The 21,240-nt window shown below is 56.2% G+C and overlaps 2 protein-coding genes across 5 annotated transcripts; both read left to right on the top strand.

The window, feature by feature from the left end:
- Positions 1-234: 234 nt before the first annotated feature.
- On the top strand, positions 235-16,428 carry TRIOBP (TRIO and F-actin binding protein). Of its 4 annotated transcripts, XR_013956635.1 has the most exons (15): positions 235-742; positions 4,380-4,436; positions 4,799-4,867; positions 5,243-5,332; positions 5,970-6,079; positions 6,340-6,895; positions 7,509-7,619; positions 9,657-9,804; positions 10,288-10,399; positions 10,825-10,984; positions 11,327-11,440; positions 11,739-11,825; positions 12,679-12,842; positions 13,281-13,416; positions 13,530-16,422. XR_013956635.1 is itself a non-coding variant. In XM_080615902.1 (14 exons), the coding sequence occupies exons 1-13, from the start codon at positions 737-739 to the stop codon at positions 12,838-12,840; spliced, it is 1,782 nt and encodes a 593-aa protein (XP_080472028.1). In that variant the 5' UTR covers positions 235-736; the 3' UTR covers positions 12,841-12,842; positions 13,952-16,428. The 4 variants fall into 4 exon arrangements, 3 of the variants coding, with proteins under 3 accessions (XP_080472028.1, XP_080472029.1, XP_080472027.1); XM_080615902.1 differs by lacking the exon at positions 13,281-13,416 and having other exon boundaries at positions 13,952-16,428; XM_080615903.1 differs by lacking the exons at positions 13,281-13,416; positions 13,530-16,422 and adding an exon at positions 13,019-13,272.
- Positions 16,429-20,124: 3,696 nt separating this feature from the next.
- On the top strand, positions 20,125-21,092 carry H1-0 (H1.0 linker histone). The gene has a single exon (XM_080615929.1). It carries the CDS (start codon positions 20,314-20,316, stop codon positions 20,890-20,892), a length of 579 nt encoding a protein of 192 aa, XP_080472055.1. The 5' UTR covers positions 20,125-20,313; the 3' UTR covers positions 20,893-21,092.
- Positions 21,093-21,240: the final 148 nt, after the last annotated feature.

Genomic DNA, 21,240 nt, shown 5'->3' with positions numbered 1-21,240 from the left:
CCAGCCATGGATGTGCTTTGGGGAGCACCAAAGGCCCCCATGGACTTGCTACCACCTCTGCCAAGATTGCAAATCACTGCTTTAGGGGTTCTTGGGTGGGAGGTGAAACCGAGCCACTTCAGGAGCGAAGGTGAGGACCCTGCTGTGTGCACACACACGCCGGGACTGCTGGAAATCCCTGCCTGGAAAACAACAAGTAAATCCCTGCCTGAAAGAAATCCCTGCCTGGGGAAGGGCCGGGCTCCCGGCCGTCCCTTCCTGGGGCAGCAGCGGCTCAGCCCTGGACTTCGTGGCGGCGGGGCGGGAGAGGGACGCGGCTCAACCCCAGCATCGACCCCGTTCCATTCTGTCCCGTCCCGTCCCGTCCCGGAGCCGCTCCCCCTTTCCGTGCGCCCCGACGGCCTCGCCCGCCCCGACGGCTCCATTGGCTGTAGGCGGCCGGGGCGGCGGCGGCGGCTGCCATTGGCCTGCCCGGGCCCTCCCAGGAAGTTTGGGGGGAGGAAAGAAAAGTTTTGGGGGTTGTTCTTTTTTTTTTTTTTTTTTTTTTTCTTCCTTTTCTTTCCTTTTTTTTTCAAGTGAAACAGGAGGGGAGGGGGGCGGGGGGAAGGCGGGTGGCGGAGCGGGCATGGTGGGGCCGTGGAAGCCGCCCGGCCGCTGAAGCCGCCCCGCCGCCCTGGCTGCCAGCGCCCGGCCCCGCCGCGACCCCGGCCCCGCCGCCGGCCGCGGAGCCCCCGCCATGACGGTGAGTAGGGACCGGCCCTCGGGGGTCGAGGAGGGGGGCGTTTCATCTGTTTCATCCACCCGGCCGCTGTCCTGCCCCTCGGGTGGGAAGGGGCTGTCAGCCGCCGCTTCCCGGGCACCGCGGTTACCCCGGGGCACTCGAAGCTGTGGCCGAGGTGCGGTGCCTCCTTGCCTGCCCCATGCAGGGCTCCACTCGGTAGAGTCGCTTCGTTAGCGGCCGGCACCCCCCCCCCCCGGCGGCACGGACATGGGTAACATTGCATGTAAGCAGTGGGCTGGGCTGAGGCCTGCCGAGCTCACCGCACCGATGACCGCTGTAGGGTGTGAAATCCGCGCCCCCCCCCCCCCCCCCGCCTCCGGAACGGGGAGCTCCTGCTCCCTGTGGGAACCAGATGTGGCTTTGGGGCAGCGAGCGTCCTTCCCCTGGGGCGAGCTTTCCTCCGTGCGGATGTCTTCCCCGCCGGGAGGAAGGCTGTTGAGCAGGGTCGTGGAGGTGACAGGCTGGGCCCTGCCCGCTGGCCTTTTGCATGGGAGCGGTGGGAATGAAAGAGCCTGTTGCCCGTTTGCTTTTGGAGCACACACAGAGCTGCATGTGTGCTCCAGCCGGGGGGCGGTTCTGCTCCCACTAAACTGAGCTGAGCAGTTTCGATTTGCGGTGTTGGCCTGGGGCCTGTGCCTTGTGGAGCGGGTTCCCTTTTTGGAGGAGAGGAGACACTGTGCTTGCTGGAAGGACGAAAGCCCTTTGCACATTCTCTTGGATGTGAGAGGAAGTGGTGCTCCAGGACCCGAGGTCCTGAGGAGCCTTTGGGAGTGGGAAGAGCAGGAGACACAGTGGTGGTGATGGTTCCGTTGGACACAGAGCTTTCTCAGCCTGCCACAGCCTCTCCTCCACTTCTCCATCCTGGCGCCTGTGTACCACCCAGGAGCCATTCTTTTGCTCCCATCCCCTTTCCTTCTTTGGTGTTTACATTCTTGAGATACTTGCAGCCTGTTATCACCTCCCCTGTAGCCCTTCTTCACCAAAAGCAGGCAGCTGCCTCCCCTTAACCTGCTGTTGTGAGCCAGTCCTTCCAGATGTCACCTATGTCCCAGCTGCTTGGCACCCCTTCCAATGCCTCTATCTGGCCATCTGCAGGGCTGAACGTATGTGTAACTCTGGTGGGAATGGATGCAACTAGGCAGGATTGCTGCTGCCACCTCCCAAGGTGAAGCCTCACCATCTACAGCCCCGAGCTGCACTGCAGGGCCATGCATTTTGCCGGGGGTGCATCCTGCCGCATCCTTGCATCTCCGGATCTCTCCCAGTGGTTCGTCTTTCCTGGACGTTTCCTCCTCCCACTGCCAGGCCATTTCCTCTGGTTCAGTTTGAACCCTGCTGTCTTTTCTGCTAATACTTAGAGCTCTGTATGCCAGAGAAGAAGCTGGATTTGGTTGTGAAGAGGGGGAGAAAAGTGGCACCTTGTGCATCAGCTGATGTCTCATGTTATGGTACCAGCCCTGCTATGACAAGAATAGTTCAAAGCCAGTTCCAGAGCTGTGGCTCCGTGTATGGGGGTGACAGGGAAAACAGGAGTCCTGTGCAATTCACTCACTTGGGAGAAGCCTTCTAGGGGGGAGGAGGGGGTGGAGTTTTTTGTCCCCAGCACTGCATCAGGGCAGGGGTTCTATCAGGACTTCATGCCGGTTTTCCTATCAACGTACATCCCATTAATGTTCATTATTTTGGCACCTAATGCTTTGGGACTAAATCCTCAGTAAGATGAGACCCAGCTGATCCATACAACAGCCCCAGGCAGGGCTCCTTTCTCTCACTCTCTCCTTATATTGTTATTCCACCTTCACGGAGCCTGCCTGGCTTTCTCCTGCCCGGCTCTCTCCTGCCCGGCGCACATGCGTCCCAGGAGAGGGGGGGAGGCCGCGCTTTGACGTTTCGCCTCCTTTCCTTCCCTCCTGCCGCTCCCAGTTGGGAGCCGGAGCTGAAGTCACTGGATTGGAAGGGATAACGGGAAAAAGGGTGGAGCTGCTGCTGCCACGGAGAAAGAATTAAGTTTCGGGGCACTTCTTCAGGGAGGCAGCAGCAGGGCCGGCGGGACGTCTGGGTCCATGAGGATGGGGATGCATGCGTCCCCCTTGTCCCCCAGCCACCAGCAGTGCCTGTCGCCTCGTCGGGAGGTGAGGTGTGAGAGCTCCCCATGCCCTTTTGCTTCGGTTTTCCTCCCTTCCCAGGCTCTTAGTTCCTCAGTCGGACACTTCTGGCCAGGCCTGAAGCTGTAGCAGCCGGTGATCCTCCCCTTGGTGGACCTGTCCGTGCTTGCTTGAACCAGTAGCTGGAGCACTGGGGTGGACCAGTGTGTACTCGGCTCTTGCTTCCTCATAGCCTTGGGTGTAACCCAGGGGAGATGAAAACAGGGGAGCAGGGAGCTGGGCATGTGGGCACCCGTGGCTGGCCACTGGGCTCCTTTGGGGGCAGTGGAGTGGCCATCAGCTTCCCAACCCACCCCTTCTTCCTGGCTCGATCTCTGGTGGTGGTTGATGGCTTCCCCAGGGCTGGCAGGTCTGATGCAGAGGGTTGGGAGGTCCAGCTCTGGCACCGTCCCCTCTCCGGCACCATCCCTGCCTTGTCTGGCTGCAGAAGAAGGGGCAGATCTGCAGACTCTGCCGTCTCAGGCAGGAGAGGCGTTGGGCTGAATTATTTGGTGGTGCAACTTCTCCCGAGCCAGCAGGGCTGGGAGGAGGGACCGGCTCGAGCCTGTTTGGCTAAGGGCAAAGCCAGGGAGAGCAGTTCCCCTGAGTCAGCTCTCTGGTGCTCCACCTTGGGAAGGAGATAAACTGGTTGGGATGCCGCACCAGTGGTGTGAAGTTAGGAGGAGACAGGGAAGGGGAGGAAGCTTCTTTCTAGCACGGGGTGATCTGGGTGATACTCTGTTCATTCTCATCTTGAGTAGCTGTGGCACAGGGCAGGCTATGCAGTGGGAGAGAGAAGACAGAGCCGGGTAAGAGAGGAGCCCCCAGCACCTTGGAGAGGATCAGGTGCTGGCTGTGACTCTGATTTCATCTCTACCCTGGGGCACATCATTTAAAGGGAACATGTTTTCACAGCTGTTGAATTGCGTCCTGTACATTTGTGGTGAGAGTTGTTCTGTAGAGAGATACTCATGTGTTTATAATAGACAATTGGTGGTGAAGTTACCGGAGGGAAGTGGCTCTGGGGCATGGATGGTCAGGGTTTGGACAAGGTGTGTCTGGTTCTTTGCCTCCATCTCCACGCAAGCCCCATTGCTGGAGGTGGAGCACTCCCTCCTGCCCACTATCCTTGTCCCTGCCTCCCCCTCTCTGAACAAATATCTCTGGGGCACCTTGTGGAAACCTCCCTGCTGCATATTTTCCTTTAATTTTTTTTAAACCTCCTTCCTTATCTCCTGCTTCCTCTTACGGGAACGACTGCCTGCTGCTGAGAGCTGAACTCAGCTCTCCTTCACTGCCGGGCCCTACGCCCCCATGAGTTTCCTAAAAGTGATGCCAGGCTATTCCCGCAGTTGTTCTGCCACTGGGGACTTGCATTCCACCCTCTGTCATGAAAAGCCTTTTTGTGGGTCAGTCCAAGACAGTAACCATGTGGTTTTGTCTTTCCTCTCCAGCCGGATCTCCTCAATTTCAAGAAGGGATGGATGTCCATCCTGGACGAGCCAGGAGAGGTAAGCCCAAGAAGGCAGGAGTCTGCCTCTTCCCCCAGCCTCTGCTGCTAGAGATGCCCCAGAGAGCAGCCGATTTCCTTCCCCCTTCACTCACTGAGCTTGATCCTGCTGGGAAGGGCAGCAGCAGGAAGCCTTTGGTGGGAGTGCTTTGCTCTGTGTGTGGGCACAGAGGTTCACATAGTGCCCATCTCCCAGCTCAGGGGCACAAGGGGGAGCTGGAAGGGACATGGAGGAGGGGGAAGAGAAGCCTGAGAGGTCAAAGCACAAAGTGTCCCTCCCTGTTCCTACACTTCCCCTGATAACTGCCTGTGCGTTTCCCTCCTGTCTTTTCTCTTCCCTCCCCCTGCCCCATCCGCCTGCAGTGGAAGAAACATTGGTTCGTGCTGACCGACTCGAGCCTGAGGTATTACCGGGACTCGAACGCAGAGGAGGTAAGCACAGCCAGCCTTTCCCCAGCCCTCTCTTCCTTCCCAGCTAGCAGGGACAGGATCACAGCCCTGGAGAAGCAGCAGCATTGTGTCACCCTGAAAGGTGCCGGAGGTGGCGAGCTGCTCTTTGCCAAGGGGTGACAAAGAGGATGGGTATTTGAAGGCAGCTGGTGAAGCCAGGGGGCTGTCAGTGGTGGGAGGTGAGAAGGGCTGACCCTGTGACTGAGCATCTCTAATGCTCTCCACGTATGAGATGTATGTGGGGAGCCGAGTCTGTCTCTCAGGGAGGTGTAGGGTAAAGGCAGAGGATGCCAGCAGGTGATGGGGTTTTCCAAGCTGGGTTTGCACTGATGTCCCAGCCGATGGCTGTGCTTGCAGGCTGATGACCTCGATGGAGAAATCGACCTCCGCTCCTGCACAGACGTGACAGAGTTTGCGGTGCAGCGCAACTACGGCTTCCAGATACACGTGAGTGTCTGGCACTGTGCGGATGCGGTGGCACCAAGGACACCGGGTGGGAATGCATGCTTGCTCCCTGTGCCCAGAGGCAAACCACGCAAACCTTTTGCCGGGACAGGAGCCTGGCAACGTGGATGACAGTGCTCAGGGACTCGAGTGCTGCCTGCCTGCAAAGGGAGGAGGAGAAGGAGGCGGTGGCTTTTGCAGGGCTGGCCAGAGGCTCTGCTGGAGGTGGCCTGAGAGCCAGGCTTAACGCCCTGTGTTGTTTACTTGACCCATTGGCCAAGGCAGCTTCTGCATAGCCATGGGGAGGGAGTGGTGAGCACTGCAGATCCTGGAGTAGCCGTCTGACCGTACTCAGAGTAACAACCTGTACCCTGGATCCGGCCCCAGGAAAATCCTGTCCTTGGCTACTTGCTGTAGTAGCAGGAGGTGGCTGCTAAGGCAGCACAAAAATGGTATTTCTGTGGATGTGCAGGGCTGGGCATTTCCCTGTGGCCTGCTGCTGTACCCCTCCACCTGACCCTTACAGACTTGGGTAGCCTCTCTAACGCAGTCCACCGTCTGTGAGAGTCGGTGTCTGGGGGTCTCAGGGAGTGAGTGGCAGCTGCCTGCTGACAGGGTCTCCATCGTCTCCCTTTTGCAGACGAAGGATGCTGTCTTCACCCTATCGGCAATGACCTCAGGCATCCGGCGCAACTGGATCGAGGCCCTGAGGAAGAATGTGCGCCCAGTCAGTGCTCCAGACGTCACCAAGTAAGAGCTGCCACATGCTCCTTCTGTTCCCCCTCTTGCTGCCCTTCTCCCCTGGCAGGCAGGGACTAGGAAGGTCCCTCTGGAAACCTGGCCACTCTCAGTTCAGCCCTGCTCTCCGCTGAACATCAGCCTGCCATTTCACTGAGGGATGGGATGCTACAGGGCCAACTCCATGCTTGGGGTGGGGGTTTGGCAGGATCTCCACTAGCATCCTTTCCCATGTGGTACCTGTCCTTCACTGGCTACTGCTCTGGTTTCAGGCTCTCTGACTGTGATAAGGAAAACTTCCATAACTGTGTCCCCCAGAAGGGCTCAATCCGGACGGAGGAGCAGCAGCGACTGGGCTCTAGTTCTGAGGGGAACTCAAAGGGCAGCCACTGGAAGGCGGATGGGCAGCGCCATGCCTTTGACTATGTGGAGCTGTCTCCCTTGCCGCAGGACCCCGGGAATCAGGGGTCCCCGCAGAGGACAAGAGGGAGCTTGAGGGTCTCTGACCGAGCTCCAAAGCACGAGGAGCTGGAGCGGGATCTGGCTGTCCGTTCGGAGGAGAGGCGGAAATGGTTTGAGGCAACCGATGTCAGGGTCCCAAACAGCGATGGGTCAGGGGGAGACTCTTCCCGCAAGGTGGGGGAGCTGGACCTCCCCACTCCCCCACTTTCGGAGGACCAGCGAATCCGGCTGAACGAGGAGATAGAGAAGAAGTGGCTGGAGCTGGAACGCCTACCCTTGAAGGACTCACGGAGGGTGCCCTTGACAGCACTGCTGAACCAAAGCAAGGGGAGCCATGAAGACACCAATGAGGCACTGAAAAAGGAGGTAAGAGCATTTCTTCTCTGAAACTGGGATTCTTGTGGCCCCTTAGTGTGGTCTCTGGCAGCAGGAGGCTCTGCAGAAAGGCAAGGCAGAGGTGCAGGGAGATGTTTATTCTTTCTGGCTTCGTTTGCAACCCCGCAAGTGCATGGGAGATTTTGCAACCGGGTAATGTGGGACTGGAGACCTGCTCTTGCATGCCTGTAGAGGTTCCCCAGGCCATGTTTTGGCCTAGGAAGTTAGTTGGTGGCACTGCTTGTGTGGAGTCTGTCTTTCCCGGGGATACGTCTGCAGCTTCTCTTCTTTGCCTGTTCCCAAGCCTGCAGGCACTTTGAAAGGAGACATGCAGTTGTCTGGCATCCCAGCTACACGAGTAGCAGTGGTTTCCTTCAGCACAGATCCAACTCTGGAAGTTGGGATGTCTCCTCTCCTCCTTATTAGTGCTTACCAAGCTGGGGCTGGCTTTCCCAGTTTGGTCCCTTAGCAGGCTGTTCTTCCTGTGGGAAGCAGGCATCTCCATTGGCCATGTGTGGTCCATCCCAACCCTCAGCCAAGGATTTGGATGCAGCATGTTTGTTGGGCCATGGCTGAGCATCTTTCTCCCCTCCCTGGTGCACAGATTCAGTCACTGCGGGCACAGCTGGAATCCTGCCGGGCCCGGAATGAGAGTCTTCGGGAGGCAGCGAAATCCCAGGGAGAAGGCCATGTGCCCCGGGGGTACATCTCACAGGTGAGCAGGGCACTGGACACAGGACCCTGGGGTTGCTGCCAGTCCCAAACTGGGTAATGCTGGCACTCAGCTCATTGCTGAGCAGGTATTGCTAATCATTGGGTTGCCATGGTGACCCTAACTGGGCCCACTTGTAATCAATGTTAATTACATAAAGGCTGCTGTGTATTGCCTATACTTAAAGGGGATAGTATGAACAGGGAGGAGAAGAGTTAGGGGGGAGTTACAGGATCTAGATATAAGGAAGAAACTCTTTACTGTGAGGGTGGTAAGGCTCTGTGAGGTGGTAACAGGCTGCCCAAAGAAGTGGTAAATGCTCCATCCCTGGGAGTGTTCAAGGCCAGGTTGGACAGAGCCTTGGGTGACATGGTCCAGTGTGAGGGGTCCCTGCCCATGACAGGAGGGTTGGAACTGCATGATCTTAAGGTCTTTTCCAACCCAAACCATTCTATCATGCTGGGATCTGTGCCCCGCATTGCGCATGAGTAGGATGCTGGCCTGGGCTGGGGGCCTGAGCTGCCCCTGGCTCAGGAGTGGGTCATCAGCTTCCTGCCAAGCCACCTGCATGTTTGCAGGTTCCCACATGTGGTTCTTGCTATCAGGGGCTTCCAAATCCCTTGTAAAAAGCAGCCCATCAGGCCCTGGGGAGCTCCCATCCTTGCCCAAGCCCTGAAGATCACTTTGACAACGCAGCCTGTTGGATTGCTGGGATGGCATGTTGGAAAGCCCGCAAAGCAGTGTTTACTCACGCTTCAACCTCTCGTTTCCCTTTGTTTGTTTATTCCCCCCTCTGTGGACTCATCCAAAGCAAACACGGTCACATCCCACAGGGTTTCCTGGGGGGAGGCTGCCGTTCCACTATGCTGTGGCCATTTCAGGATGTGCCCTGCGTGTTGAAAGCTACTGGGGGGTGGAAGGAAATCGGGGCTGGCGAAGCCTGTTGAGTGCATTGGCTATACCTAGTCCAGATAAAGAAACCCACAGGTCCCGTGGTGACGAGCCCAGCCACTTACCAGTGGCTCTGTCATCTTGATTTAATATTTACAGCTCGCAAGCTTCTTTATGGTGAAAAAAAGGGCAAAAGCAGTGAGGAGGAATTGCACCTTATCTCCCTAATAACTTGGCTTAAAAGGCCCACTTTTCACATCTGAGGCCAAACTTGGCCTTTCTGCAAAGGGCTTGTTCTCCCTTAGTCTGCCGAGGTTTGCAGCCTGTCTGTGGACAGATAACCAGATTGATCCCTTGCCTTTTTCCTCTCCTTTGGCTGATCTGTGAAGCTTCCCAGCTTCCTTTGCCTCAGTAGGGAGGAGTAGCCAACAAGGACTGGCGTTCCCTCACTGTGTCGCAGCGCCCTTTATATCAGCCTTTGCCTTAGTACTGGGGGAAGGAACGGGATGGCAAGGGGCTGTTAGGGGACACGATGGCTTCTTGGGTCTCTACTGATGTCTTCAGAGTCCCTGGCTTTTAAAAATAATACTCTGGCATAGTTTGGTGGTGAACAAACGCTTCCTGTGGGGCTTGGGGCAGTGCTGCCAGTCTGAAGGGAGAGCAGAGGCACAGCTCTGAAGTGGGAACCACTTTGTTTTGCTAACACCAGTTAACCACAGTGCTCAGCACTGAAAGAACATGAGACACCCCGGTCTCAAGGGCCATCAGAAAGGAGATCGAGCTGTGTGAGGAGGATCCCTAACCATTAGGCTTTGGGGAGGGCTCTTTGCCAGCCTCTGCCCAGCCACAGGGCAGTGCAGGGTGTCACTTTTCAAAAGAGGCTCAATTTTCATTGATTCTGGGGGATGCTGCTTCATTTGAAAGGCAGATACTGAGATGCAGTTCCCACTGTTGATGTCCTCCAGCCAGGCAGTGACTGGTGTGTCAGGCATGTTACTCCCAGCTCGTGTCCCAAGAGGGATGCTTCTGTCTTGCTGCTATGAGCAAGAGGAACGTTTCTTCCCCTGCAAACCTCAGCTCAGCCAGGAGCCTGTCCTGGCCTGAGCCCTTGCTCCTGGTCCCTCACCCCTCCTTTCCCTGGCACGGCAGGAGGCCTGTGAGCGCAGCCTGGCTGCGATGGAGTCATCCCACCAACAAGTGATGGAGGAGCTTCAGCGGCACCACCAGCGGGAGCTGGAGCGGCTGCGGCAGGAGAAGGAGCGGCTCCTGGCAGAGGAGGCAGCGGCGACAGCAGCAGGTAGGAGCAAACACCAAGCTGTGCCCCCACTGCTCCCACATGTCTCTTGCCAGTCTCAGTCATCTGGAGCCACATGGATGACCCTGCTGGTGTGAGGCTGATGCTCCTTGGAGCATAAGCATGGTGCTCCTCGGCCCTGTGCTGTGTGTGGGGATTGTTTGGGCTGGGGCAGGGACAATGGGATGGTAAAGATCCTCTGGGAAATGGGGTCTTGCCTCTGTAGATGGGTTGAAGGGAGCCAGCAGCTTCTTGTAGGTATGTGGAGGTGGCATGGAGCTCCCATGCTGCCTTGTATTAGTCTCCTTGGCAGCATTTGGTGCATTGGGATGATCCTGAGGGCAGAGGGGAAGGTGGGGGAATCTGCAAAGACAGGTCTGAAAGCCTGTGGCAGCAAGAGCTCAACCAGTTCCCTGGTGTGGTTTCCCCAGATGTGCTGGAGCTGGCACAGCCTGACCCCTCATCTCCTGTTGTCCCCCTCTGCAGCCATCGAGGCACTGAAGAAAGCCCACCGGGAGGAGATGAACAAGGAGCTGTGCAGGACGCGAAGCTTCCAGCAGTGCAGCTCTGTCTCAGATGCCCTCCAGAAGCAGCATCAGTAAGAAACCATCTCTCCCACTCCTCTTGCTTGATGCTGCCACCCTGTGCCAGTGTCACCTCACCCAATCTGCGTCCATAGCCCCCAGCTCCCTCCGCAGGGATGGTGGGTGCCCAGCGGTGACTGCCAGGGCTTCTGGAGCTGTAGGACAAGGAAGTTTATCCCCTGCTTGGCTATTTTCCTTACATCACCTCTGTTTTCCCTACAGCTTATTCCCTCTATTTTCTTTATGGAAAGCTCCTCCATTTCTTCTAGAAGCACTGCACTTATGTGTGGGAGGTTGGGAACTGGTCCACAGGGATCCTTATTTTGTGCCAATGACTGATGTGGGCAGAGGATGCCCATGGGAGAGGGAAGGCAATGCTGGTGGCTAGGGGCTGGTGAGGGTTGTTATGGGCAGTGGTGAACCAGCGCCTCTTTGGCAGGTTGGACGTGGAATCCCTGAAGCGGGAGCTGCAGGTGCTGTCTGAGCAGTATTCCCAGAAGTGCCTGGAAATCGGGGAGCTCACACAGAAGGCAGAGGAACGGGAGCAGACGCTGCAGTACTGTCAGCAGGAGGGGAAGGAGCTCCTCCGGAAAAACCAGGCAAGAGGAAGGCTTTCCCTGCCCGCAGTGACCTTGGAGCGTGTTCCTCCCTTGCACAGCACAGCCCCTCTGTTAAAACACCCCAATTTGTTCATATTTCTTCCCTTCTGAGATTTTATCATCAGAAAGCAAGAAAAATACTAAGAGTTAGAGGCTATAGATGGACTTAACTGTGGTGTTAAATACGGTGAGTGAATTCTGCTGGTTGTAGGTACCACCATCACGTGTGAGCAGCGGGTTACAAGGACATCTCCAAGCTTGAGTAGCGCTGGCATATGAAGGTGGAGGGATGAGGACAGCTGAGGGGCCTGTGCCATTGATGTCTCTTGGTTGTGCCTGCAGGAGCTGCAGACCCGCCTCTCGGATGAGATCGGGAAGCTGCGAAGCTTCATTTCCTCACGGAACTCTGGGGACCGCTCTCCAAACAACAACGAGCGGAGCTCCTGCGAGCTGGAGGTACAGAGCCCCCCCGGCTGCCATGATACCCCCATCCGCACCCCGTGCCAAGGGTCTCCTCCTTGCAGTGGTTTTGGCTTGGAGCGGGTGGGAGGGGGTTGCCGGATGGAGCAGGGGCCAGTGCAGGAAGCAGGTACGCAAGCTTCCCCTCCTCTGCTCTCTGGGGCTGCTTGCGCCGTTTCCTGCCCCAGCCCTCCTGGCCCTGCCTTCCTTTTCCTCCGCTGCCCTTGCGCCGGAGCCTTTTCGAGGCGTTGGCTCTTGAGTCACCTCGGGTTCTTCTCGCCTCTCCTCGACCCAGGTGCTGCTGCGAGTGAAGGAGAATGAGCTCCAGTACCTAAAGAAAGAGGTGCAGTGCCTCCGGGAGGAGCTGCAAATGATGCAAAAGGTTGGTGTTTTCAGGGAGCCATTGGGAAAGCAGCAGGAGAGGGAGGAGAGGGGAGCACCGGGGCTGCGTCTTAGCAGGATTTATCTGCGTTTTGGGGTGCTCAGGCCAAATCCTCTGTGCTCCTTGTCCCTGCTTGCTCCTGAGCACACAGCAGCCACGTGCTCCGAACAGTGCAGGCTGGTAGTGACTTACCTTATACAAGGGAGTTGTCACTGTGACTTTACTGCTGGTTTCCTCAGATGTATGTACATATAAGCATGGACAAGCCAGGATCCCTTCTTTCCCAGATGGAGCCTACCCAACACTTCTGTTCCCCTAGTTGTCCCTTTGCTCTATGGATGAGTTTCCTTGGGCACCATTGCTGGGTGTGCTGCTCCCTCCACTGGCAGCAGCTCCTTCAGAGGCATTTTCAAAGACCCCTGCCAGAGGAGAACCTGAAAGAGGCTTTGAGATTCAGTGGTGCTCCTGCAGTTTATAACTTTCTCACTTCACCTTTTTGCCATATCAGTGTCTGGGACCAGCCCTTTCAGCAGCCTGCATCTCTAGCGGGGTTTATTTTTCCCATATGGCTTGCCTAAACACACACAAGCCATACTAAAACCCACATCACCTCAGCCTGATGCTGTAGATCCCCAGTGCTGTGAGACCAGTGACTCTCCCTTTCTCCCTGGCGCAGGGTTTGGGAAGTGCTATCTCCATGCTCTTCTTCTGGATGGTTTCTGTGTGGCCCAGATTGGGATGAGCTTCAAACCCATCACCTCACCTGCTGGCCCTTCTCATACTGGGCTTGCCTTGCTGCCCCCATCGCTAATACCAGCCCTAAAACCTGCTGCCCCCCTCTCTGTCCCGTCAGGATAAGAGATTTGCCTCAGGGAAATACCAAGACGTCTATGCAGAGCTGAATCACATCAAGGTGCGCTCGGAGCGAGAGATCGAGCAGCTGAAGGAGCACTTGCGCCTGGCCATGGCGGCTCTGCAGGAGAAGGAGTCGCTGCGCAACAGCATCGGCGAGTAACGGTGAGCAATGGGGATGCAGTGACATCCCCTGTGGGTGCGAGTCACTGTGATGGGGATGGAAGCTGACAGTTCCTCCTACTCAACTCAATGCTCAACCTTCAGGCTTAAACTTTTTCTTCTCTGCTTCTTGCATCCTCTCGTCCCATCCCTCCTGCTGTCCCTGATGTTCTCCCAAGGTCCCCAGCCTCCTTCTCACCATGCTGCTCTTGATGCTCCAGCAGCCAGCACCAATGTGGTAGAAGGTGGGAGCCGACCAGATGCTGGCTGTTGCCCCGTAGCTTGGGTGACAGCGTGAGGAAGGTTGTGTGCTGCTTAAATAGGCGATGTGTCTGCTGCTTTTGTCTTTGAAGTGGTTTCCCTATCGCAGCACGGAACTTTGAGGTCTGCATCAAAGCGGCTGTGACTTAGACCCAGCCCTTCTCCCACACTCACCTGCAGGCATCCCTGCTGCATGAATGAAGGGATGAAGGGAAACAGTGTGACAGAATGAGGACATCCTGTTGTCCGGAGCGCTTCTGCTTCTTGCTCCAATGCTGTGGCCATCGGGATTTGGGTCACCCAGCTCTGTTTGCTGGTGGGTGCCAAGATGAGTGGGTCTGTAGCAGGGCACCAGACAGAGCAGAAGGGGCAGCGTTTCTGTGCTTGATGGAGCCTTTCTAAACCATTTCTGCTTTTCTTTCTCTCCAGGTCTGCTCTTCATGTGTTTATCTGTTCTTGTTTTGTATTTGCTCCGTTCCTCACTTGCGGGGAGGGGGAGGTTGAATCCCATCCGTTATCGCCTTGGCGAGGAATCCTACACACCCCCAACCTCCTCAGTCCCCTCCCAAAGCTTTTATGATGAACCCCTTTTGCCTGCGTACCTGAGCACATTGTTTGGACTGGCTCCTTACATGCACCTTCTTCAGGATTTTATATGTGAAAATTATATTTTATAGAGGATTTTTCCTCCCGGGAAGAAGGGGAAGAGGAGGGGGGAAAACTTTTGCTACATCACCAGCATTTTCTAACCTGAAAAAGAGAATCTGGTTGTCACCCCTTCCCCAGCCCTTGGCTATACAGCCACCTTTGGCACATGCTCCCTCTGTTCCGAATGTCTCCATGGCCCCCAGGGGCTGTATGGCGAGGACCACGCTCCCCCCGTGTGCCACCCCAGGGACCTTTGGAGAAGACCTGCAAGCCATAGGAGGGAGCCTCTGGGGCAGTCTGCCATGGATGTGCTTGCCGGGGACTTTGGAAAGAGGAGACCTTGGCAAGAGTCCGCATGATCGAGCTCTCTCCATGACTGTCCTTTGGCTCCTTTAAGAACCCAAGCTGGCTGGAGCCTGGAAACACGGGGCTTCTCCTATGTGGGGAAGAGGAGCTGTGAGGCTGCTACTGCACCCGCCAGAGCCAACCACTCCTCAAGGTGGCAGCTGCTGCTGCTCTGCTGCGCCCTTCAACTTTTAACTTAATAAAGTCTTCCCCTTTCGCTGAGAAGAATGTGTTCCTGCAGGGGAAGGCTTCCCAAGCGGCCCTGACCTCCCATGCTGGTGGTGGTGGGTTGTTTCTCCAGGTTCCCGTGTGGTTTTGGAACATCCTGACCCGTCACTTCCCTCCCTCTGGATGTGGGGAGGCAGAGTCCTGCAGTGCTGTTATCCAGCTGTTTGCTTCACCTCTGGATCTGGGGGGAATAATCTGATTCGCCACACCGCTAAGAAAATCCCACTTGGACCCTCTGCCCCAAGGAGTCTGGGCTGCATCACTAAATGCAGTAACGGGGAGGGCAGATGGCACTGCAAGCTACGGGCAGGGTAAGCAGGATGTATAGATCCTGGGGGAGATCAGAGGGATCTCAGATGCTTTCCTCCTCACGTTTATGGGTGAAGCACATTGCTTTTTTATCAGGGTGGAGGACCTGGGGGTTACTGCTCCTCATTCGTCCCCATTCCAATGTAAGCATGAGCTGTTGCTCTGCGTAGAGGCTGTTGGCAATTACAGAAGAGCCTTAACTGCAGGCTCGTGCCATGGCTGGAGATGACATCTGAAGAAGTGAAGATGGTCAAGGAGGACGCTTGGATGTGACGCATACATCATCTGGAAGGCTGGAATACTGTGAGACGTGGGGAGGAGAGCAGAGTGTAAGGACACAATGGCAGCCCAATGAGGAGAGTTAGGGCAGCAGTGTGTGATAACCTCACTGTGCACACCAGTGGCCCCTGGGGCAGGGGGTGCAGGCAGATACAGACCCACTTCTCCATGGGCATGGCTGCAGTGACTGCTTTCCCTACATAAGGCAAGCTGCTTCATACCTCACAAATTCTGGTAAAACTGGGTTGCTGGCTTTAGTCACATGCATGAGGCCCTTGAGCAACCCGGTGGATGGTGCAAGAGGTGAGGCACCGAGCTCAGCAGGCAGCTCCCCACTGCACCCATGCCAGAGCCAGGGCTTGCTCTTGCTGGTGCTTGGCCTCCTGCCTGGAAACCCGAGGTCCAGGCTTTTCCGTCTGCCCCCCCAGCAGGACATGACTGTTGCCATGGGATGGTGTGAGCATTCAGTACACCAGGAACTGAGATGGGAAGGAAGGCATGAAGTGACAGAGCAGGTCAGGGCAAATGCTTCCAGGCTGCAGGGCTTGGTCTCCCCATGGGGGATTAATAGGGAACAAGAAGGAAATGAAGTGCGGTACGAGGCACAGAGTTGCAGGCTGGGGTGTGTGTGCATCGGTGTTAGAACAAGCAAACAAACACTGACACTGCAGTCTGCATGGTCAAACCTGCTCCTGGGTGGGAGCCCCCCAGAAATGGGGCACTGGGGGTGAGCACGGGGTGAACGCAGACTGCTGCTGTGCGCAGTTCTCGGCACGCTGCTCACTGGCTCCTTCCCCGAACGCTTCCCTATCTTGTGTTTGTTTGGGTTGGTTTGTTTGGGTGGTGTTTGCTGGGGTTTTTTTACCCTTCCTGAGCAGGGGCTGCTGACCCCGATAAATGTGTCGCATCAGCACAGGCGAAATGTGCAGGCACCTGACATGTGTCCGAGATGAGCAGATCAGCACCAACCGGCTAGGAGCATCCCATCATCCCGGGATGATGGTGCACCGACACCTCCCAAACCGGCGCGGTGCTAATCGGGCAACCCAGGCCTCGCCTGTGTCGGGGTGATACGGTCACCCCTTCGTCTCGGCATCGTTATCTGCTGGTTGCAGGGGAACTGGGTGTGGGGAGCGTGGCAGGGAGGGAGATGATGGCAATGCCCGCGCGATGGACAGCAGAGCCCAAGACAGCATCCCAAAGTGATGCCTCTACCCCATCAACCTGCTCACAGCCATGTTATGGATGTGAGAAATGTCTCTCTGGCAAAGGGGAACCCCACAGCTCTACAGCACCCTGGTTTGCATGAGGGCCAGCATCCCTACTCGCATAAGGAGCTTGCCTTTTAGGACAGCTCAGAAATCTTTCAAAACAGTGGTGATCGGTCCAGCAGCCAGAGGCAATACCCCTTCGCCATTCATTCGCATAGAGTCACAGAATGGTCTGCGTTGGAAAGGTCCTTAAGATCACCCAGTTCCATTCCCCATGGGCAGGGATGCCTCACACTAGAGCATGTCACCCAAGGCTCTGTCTGACCCGGCCATGGTTGAAGCCAGCTCTGCTGTTCGTGGTGTCTGGGCTGAGTGGCTTCAGGCTGGGCTGACCATGCTGTATTGCACACTGGGGGCTCAGGGCTGAAGCTCTGGTCAGCACACTGGAAACTCAGCAAATTCCCCTGTTTTGCCACTAAAAAAAGCACTGAAGCTTGAACCTGAGTGTCAGCAAGGGCAAGTCCTAGTGCTGGGGATTTTGAGCCTCTTTGGAAATGGAAAGCAGGTAAAATCAAACGTCAGAAGTGCCCCAGTGCACTCAAATGCCAGTGAACAGCTGTCCTGCCCCTACAAGGGGATCCATAGCACATCCACAGTGCGCATGGTTTGACTATTTAAGATGAAATCCACGGCTGGAAGTGCATAAATCCCCATGGGGTCTGGCTTGAACACGGTGTGGGGAGGGAGAAGGTGGATGGGATTATGGAGAGGATTCATCTGGGCTCTATCTCCTGGGGCTTGTCAGAGAAGCAGGATTTCCCAATCCCTGCTAACTAATGCCAGAAACAGGAGGTACAGGAGGCTTGGAGGTGTTAGGTAGCTCTCCTCGAGGAGAAAAGGGGATTCAGGGGGAAATGCACCCCACCCCGTGCATGGTGGCTGCTTCCTGTGGCCAAAAACGAAGGCACAAGCCCAAGCCAGGCATGGCAGCATGGGTGGCCTGTGGGAATAGTGTTCCCTTCCAGATGAGCCCCCTCCATGCTGCCTTGGCCCCACTTCCCAGAGGCAGCAGGGCTTGCACTGCCCTGCAGCATCTGCATCCCATCTCCAGCCCCAGCACTCCACCAGGAGTCAGAAAACCTCTCTTGGTCCTGCCCAGCTCATGTTAAGGATGCATCTGTAACACAGAGCAGGGTTCCAGGGGTGCTTTCCAGTACCACATGGGTTCCCCTCTGTGTACAAGGCCAGCAGCAGTCTAATGAGCTGTGACCAACGTACACCTTCCCTCCAAGTTGCTTGGTGCCATGGGATCTTCCACCCTATGGCCCTGGGCAAAAATTAGGGATGGAAGTGTTGGAAAGGGTCTGGATGAAAGGGATCTTCTCCCTATTTTGACTGGGCAAATACTAGGGATGGAAGCATTGGAAAGGGTCTGGACGAAAGGGATGGAAGGGACTTTCCCCCTATTTTGACGGGGCAAAAATTAGGGATGGAAGTATTGGAAGGGGATGAAAGGGATCTTCTCCCTGTTTTGACTGGGCAAATACTAGGGATGAAAGTGTTGGAAAGGGTCTGGATGAAAGGGATGGAAAGGTTGTATCTCCCCCATGTACAGGGGAGAGGGTGTTTGCCCGCCGGCAGCGGCACCCACTGGAGGATGCTGAGCAGCCCTGTTGGGCTGCAGGAGGTGCCCAGGTGATGGGCTGAGATTAGACCCCTAATTTTCAGATGGCTAAAGTTAGGTAAAGCACATGCCCTCCTCCCTCCCCCCCTCCTTTTGCCTCCCCATCACTGTGCTGCCCTGATACGGGCATTGAAGGCTGGAGGCTCTGTGGTCAGCCCGCAGCGCTGTGCCAACCCCGGGGGCTCTGGGACGATGTTACCCCCCCCTCCTTGTCTACCCTCAGAGCCCGTCTTGTGACGGTTGAAAACTTGGATGCAAATAAAAGCAGATGGTGCCTTATCTGCATGCTCCTGGTTTGCCTATGTGCAGGCAGCCAGTGATGGCCTTTTATTCCCGGCTAGGAAAAATGAGAGCTCCTACAGGCAGTCAAAGTGTTGTACAGAGGCCAACAGAGCTTGTGCCTATATGGGGTGCAAAGTGATGTATTTGTTATGTTTTAAGCAGGAAAAAACAACCCAAGGGGGGGTGGGAAGGTGGTTATCCCTCCCTGCAATTAGAAGCTCTTTGCTCTTAATAAAATCAAGTAGTTTGCAGGTGCTGCGAACCTTTCCTACTCTCCAAATGAAGAGGGGCACATGAAAGAGCAGCAGCAGGGAGGGAAGCACAAGGGGATGCCCTGACAGCCCTTCCACCGGTGGGACAGCATCAGGGGGCCTAGTGCCTCCTTCTGGGACAGGGGCATGCTGCACCCTCCCATAGCACCTCTGTATGTTAGGGAGAGAGCATCAAATCATTTCTGTTTCTATTTCCTAGTATTTCTACTTCTACTGTTTCTATTGCTTCTATTTAGTATCCTAGAATCACAGACTTAGTTTGGAAAGGTCTTAGGCTAAAGTCTTAGACTTTAGGTTGGAAAGGACCTTAACGCTCATCCAGTTCCAACCCCCTGCCACGGGCAGGGACACCTTCCACTAGACCAGGTTGCTCCAAGCCCCGTCCAACCTGGCCTTGAACACTGCCAGGGATGGGGCAGCCACAGCTTCTCCGGGCACCCTCTGCCAGTGCCTCACCACCCTATTTATGTTTCTATATTTACATTTGTTTGCATTTATGTATCTGTATCTATTTCTATGCGTACTTCTGCGTGTCCCTGGCCAGTGATTGTCATTCCCTGGGGCATGCAGGGTGCATCGAAGCTACAGCCAGGTGCTTGTTGTGTATTTCACCATGCTGTTGAAGCAGGGGGAAGTTTGGAGGTGCTAGGGTTCACCCCAAGCACCACGCAGTGTATTGGTGGGCACAAGGTGGCTGCACCCGCATGTTTTTAAGTAATAAGGGGGAAAACATGATCCAAATCCTTCAGGCAAGATGCTGATAGCAGCTGCATTCAATTTCCCAGGAACAGCCGATCACTTGGGCAGCTGGGTAAGGATGCCTGACTGTCACTGGCATCTGTACCCTCATGAGGAGCTGTGCTTATCCCCCTCAAAAAGGGGACAGCCTGTTGTTTGGGACCCCTGACATGCACATGTGAGGGCTGAGCTGCTGTCCCCAAAGCACCCGCTGGGAAAAAAAGAGGGCAGAGGAACTGGGCAGTGGGTTACTGCTGCTGATCCTATTTTGAGCCCAGTACTCCCCCTTTTCTCCTTGGTGTCCCCTCCAGAGTCATCCCTCATCGCCTGGTGCCCTCCCCAACATCCTTCCTTCTCCTCTAATGTTTCTCCATGTGTTGCTCTTTCTGTCCTCCCCAAATGTCCCTCCCTGACCCTCAGCATCCTCTTTTAAGTTTCCCTCAACATGTCTTGATGTTGCCCCATGTGTCCCTGCTATGTCCCTCCCTATCTTTCCAGTGTCCCCAAGCGCTCCCCATTGTCCCCACCCAGTGCTCCCCCAAATGCTTCTCTTTGTTCCCCAGTGTCCCTCCTTGTCTCTACCCAGTGTTCCCCAAATGCTTTTCCTTGTTCTCCAGCGTCCCTTGTTGTCCTCACCCACTGTCCCCCCAAATGTTTGCCCTTGTCCCACGGTGTCCCTCCTTGTCCCCACCCAGTGTCCCCCCAAATACTCTTCCTTGTCACTACCCAGTGTTCCCCCAAACACTCTTCCTTGTTGCTGTGCAGTGTCCCTCCAACTGCTCTTCCTTGTCCCCTCAGTGTCCCTCCTTGTCCCCACTCAGTGTCCCCCGAGATGCTCTTCCTTGTCCCGCAGCATCCCCCAGTGTCCCTCCCCATCCCCAGTGTCCATCCCTGACCCATCCCGCCGGCTCGGGTCGGGGACACCCGGGGACACGGGTGCCGGGGGCGGGCGGGCAGGTCGCGCGTGGCGCGCGCGGGGGGCAGTCCTCCCCGCGGTCCGCACCGCGCCTTTAAAAGGGTGACCGGATCGTGCGCGGCCGCAGAGGCGGCGGCGGCGGCGGCAGCACCGGGAGCGGCACCGGGGTCTGCTGCGGTCGTCACCCACCCCTCCTCCGCCAGCCAATCCCCGCCCAGGGGCGGGGGTGCCGGCAGGGCGGGACAGGACGAGCCTTCCCGCCGCGAAGGGCATCATCGCCGGGCATCGCGAAGCGCTGACCATGTCGGACAGCCCCATCCCGCTCCCGGCTCCGGCCCCCAAGCCCAAGCGGGCCAGGGCGGCGCGGCGGCCGGCGGCTCATCCGACCTACTCGGACATGATCGCGGCGGCCATCCGCGCCGAGAAGAGCCGTGGCGGGTCGTCCCGGCAGTCCATCCAGAAGTACGTGAAGAGCCACTACAAAGTGGGCCACAACGCCGATGCCCAGATCAGGCTCGCCATCCGACGCCTCCTCACCACCGGTGTCCTCAAGCAGACCAAAGGCGTTGGTGCCTCCGGCTCTTTCCGCCTGGCCAAAGGCAACAAGGCAAAGAGGTCCCCGTCTAGGAAGAGGAAGAAGGCAGCCAGGAGATCCACGTCGCCCCGGAAAGCGGCTCGGCGCAGGAGAAGCAAGTCTCCGGCAAAGAAGCCCAAGTCTGCTGCCAAAAAAGCCAGGAAGAAGTCGAGGACCAGCCCGAAGAAAGCCAAGAGGCCAAAGACTGTTAGAGCCAAGTCACGGAAGGCATCCAGGCCCAAGAAGGCAAAGCGGTCGAAACCCAAGGCCAAGTCCAGCGCCCGGAAATCACCCAAGAAGAAATAAGAAGTCAAGAGGCGTTTCGGTACTCTCCCTGTTGGTTTCTGTAAATAGCATTTGCCTTTATTTTCTATATTTCTATTTCTGCCCATTTCTATTGCATTTTATAAAGAATTGTTCGATTCTCGTGTGGAAATAGCTAAAAGAAGGCAGTTAATGAAAGAAAAAAGGAACACCTTTGGTATGGAGAGTTCCCATTTGTAAGAGTTACTGGTCTGGGGTTTTATTTCGAATTCTCAGAAATTTCTTGTGTGTCTTGTTTGGTTTTTTGCTACTGCTGGGCTGCTTGTTGCGTGTTTGAGTGCTGGTGATTCAGTGTGTCTGTTGAGGCCGTACAGGATTGCAGTTACTGAT

This window comes from Psittacula echo (genome assembly GCF_963264785.1).
Source record: "Psittacula echo genome assembly, chromosome: 1".
In the NCBI taxonomy this organism is placed as follows: domain Eukaryota; kingdom Metazoa; phylum Chordata; class Aves; order Psittaciformes; family Psittacidae; genus Psittacula; species Psittacula echo.
This window is presented reverse-complemented; position numbering and strand designations above follow the sequence as displayed.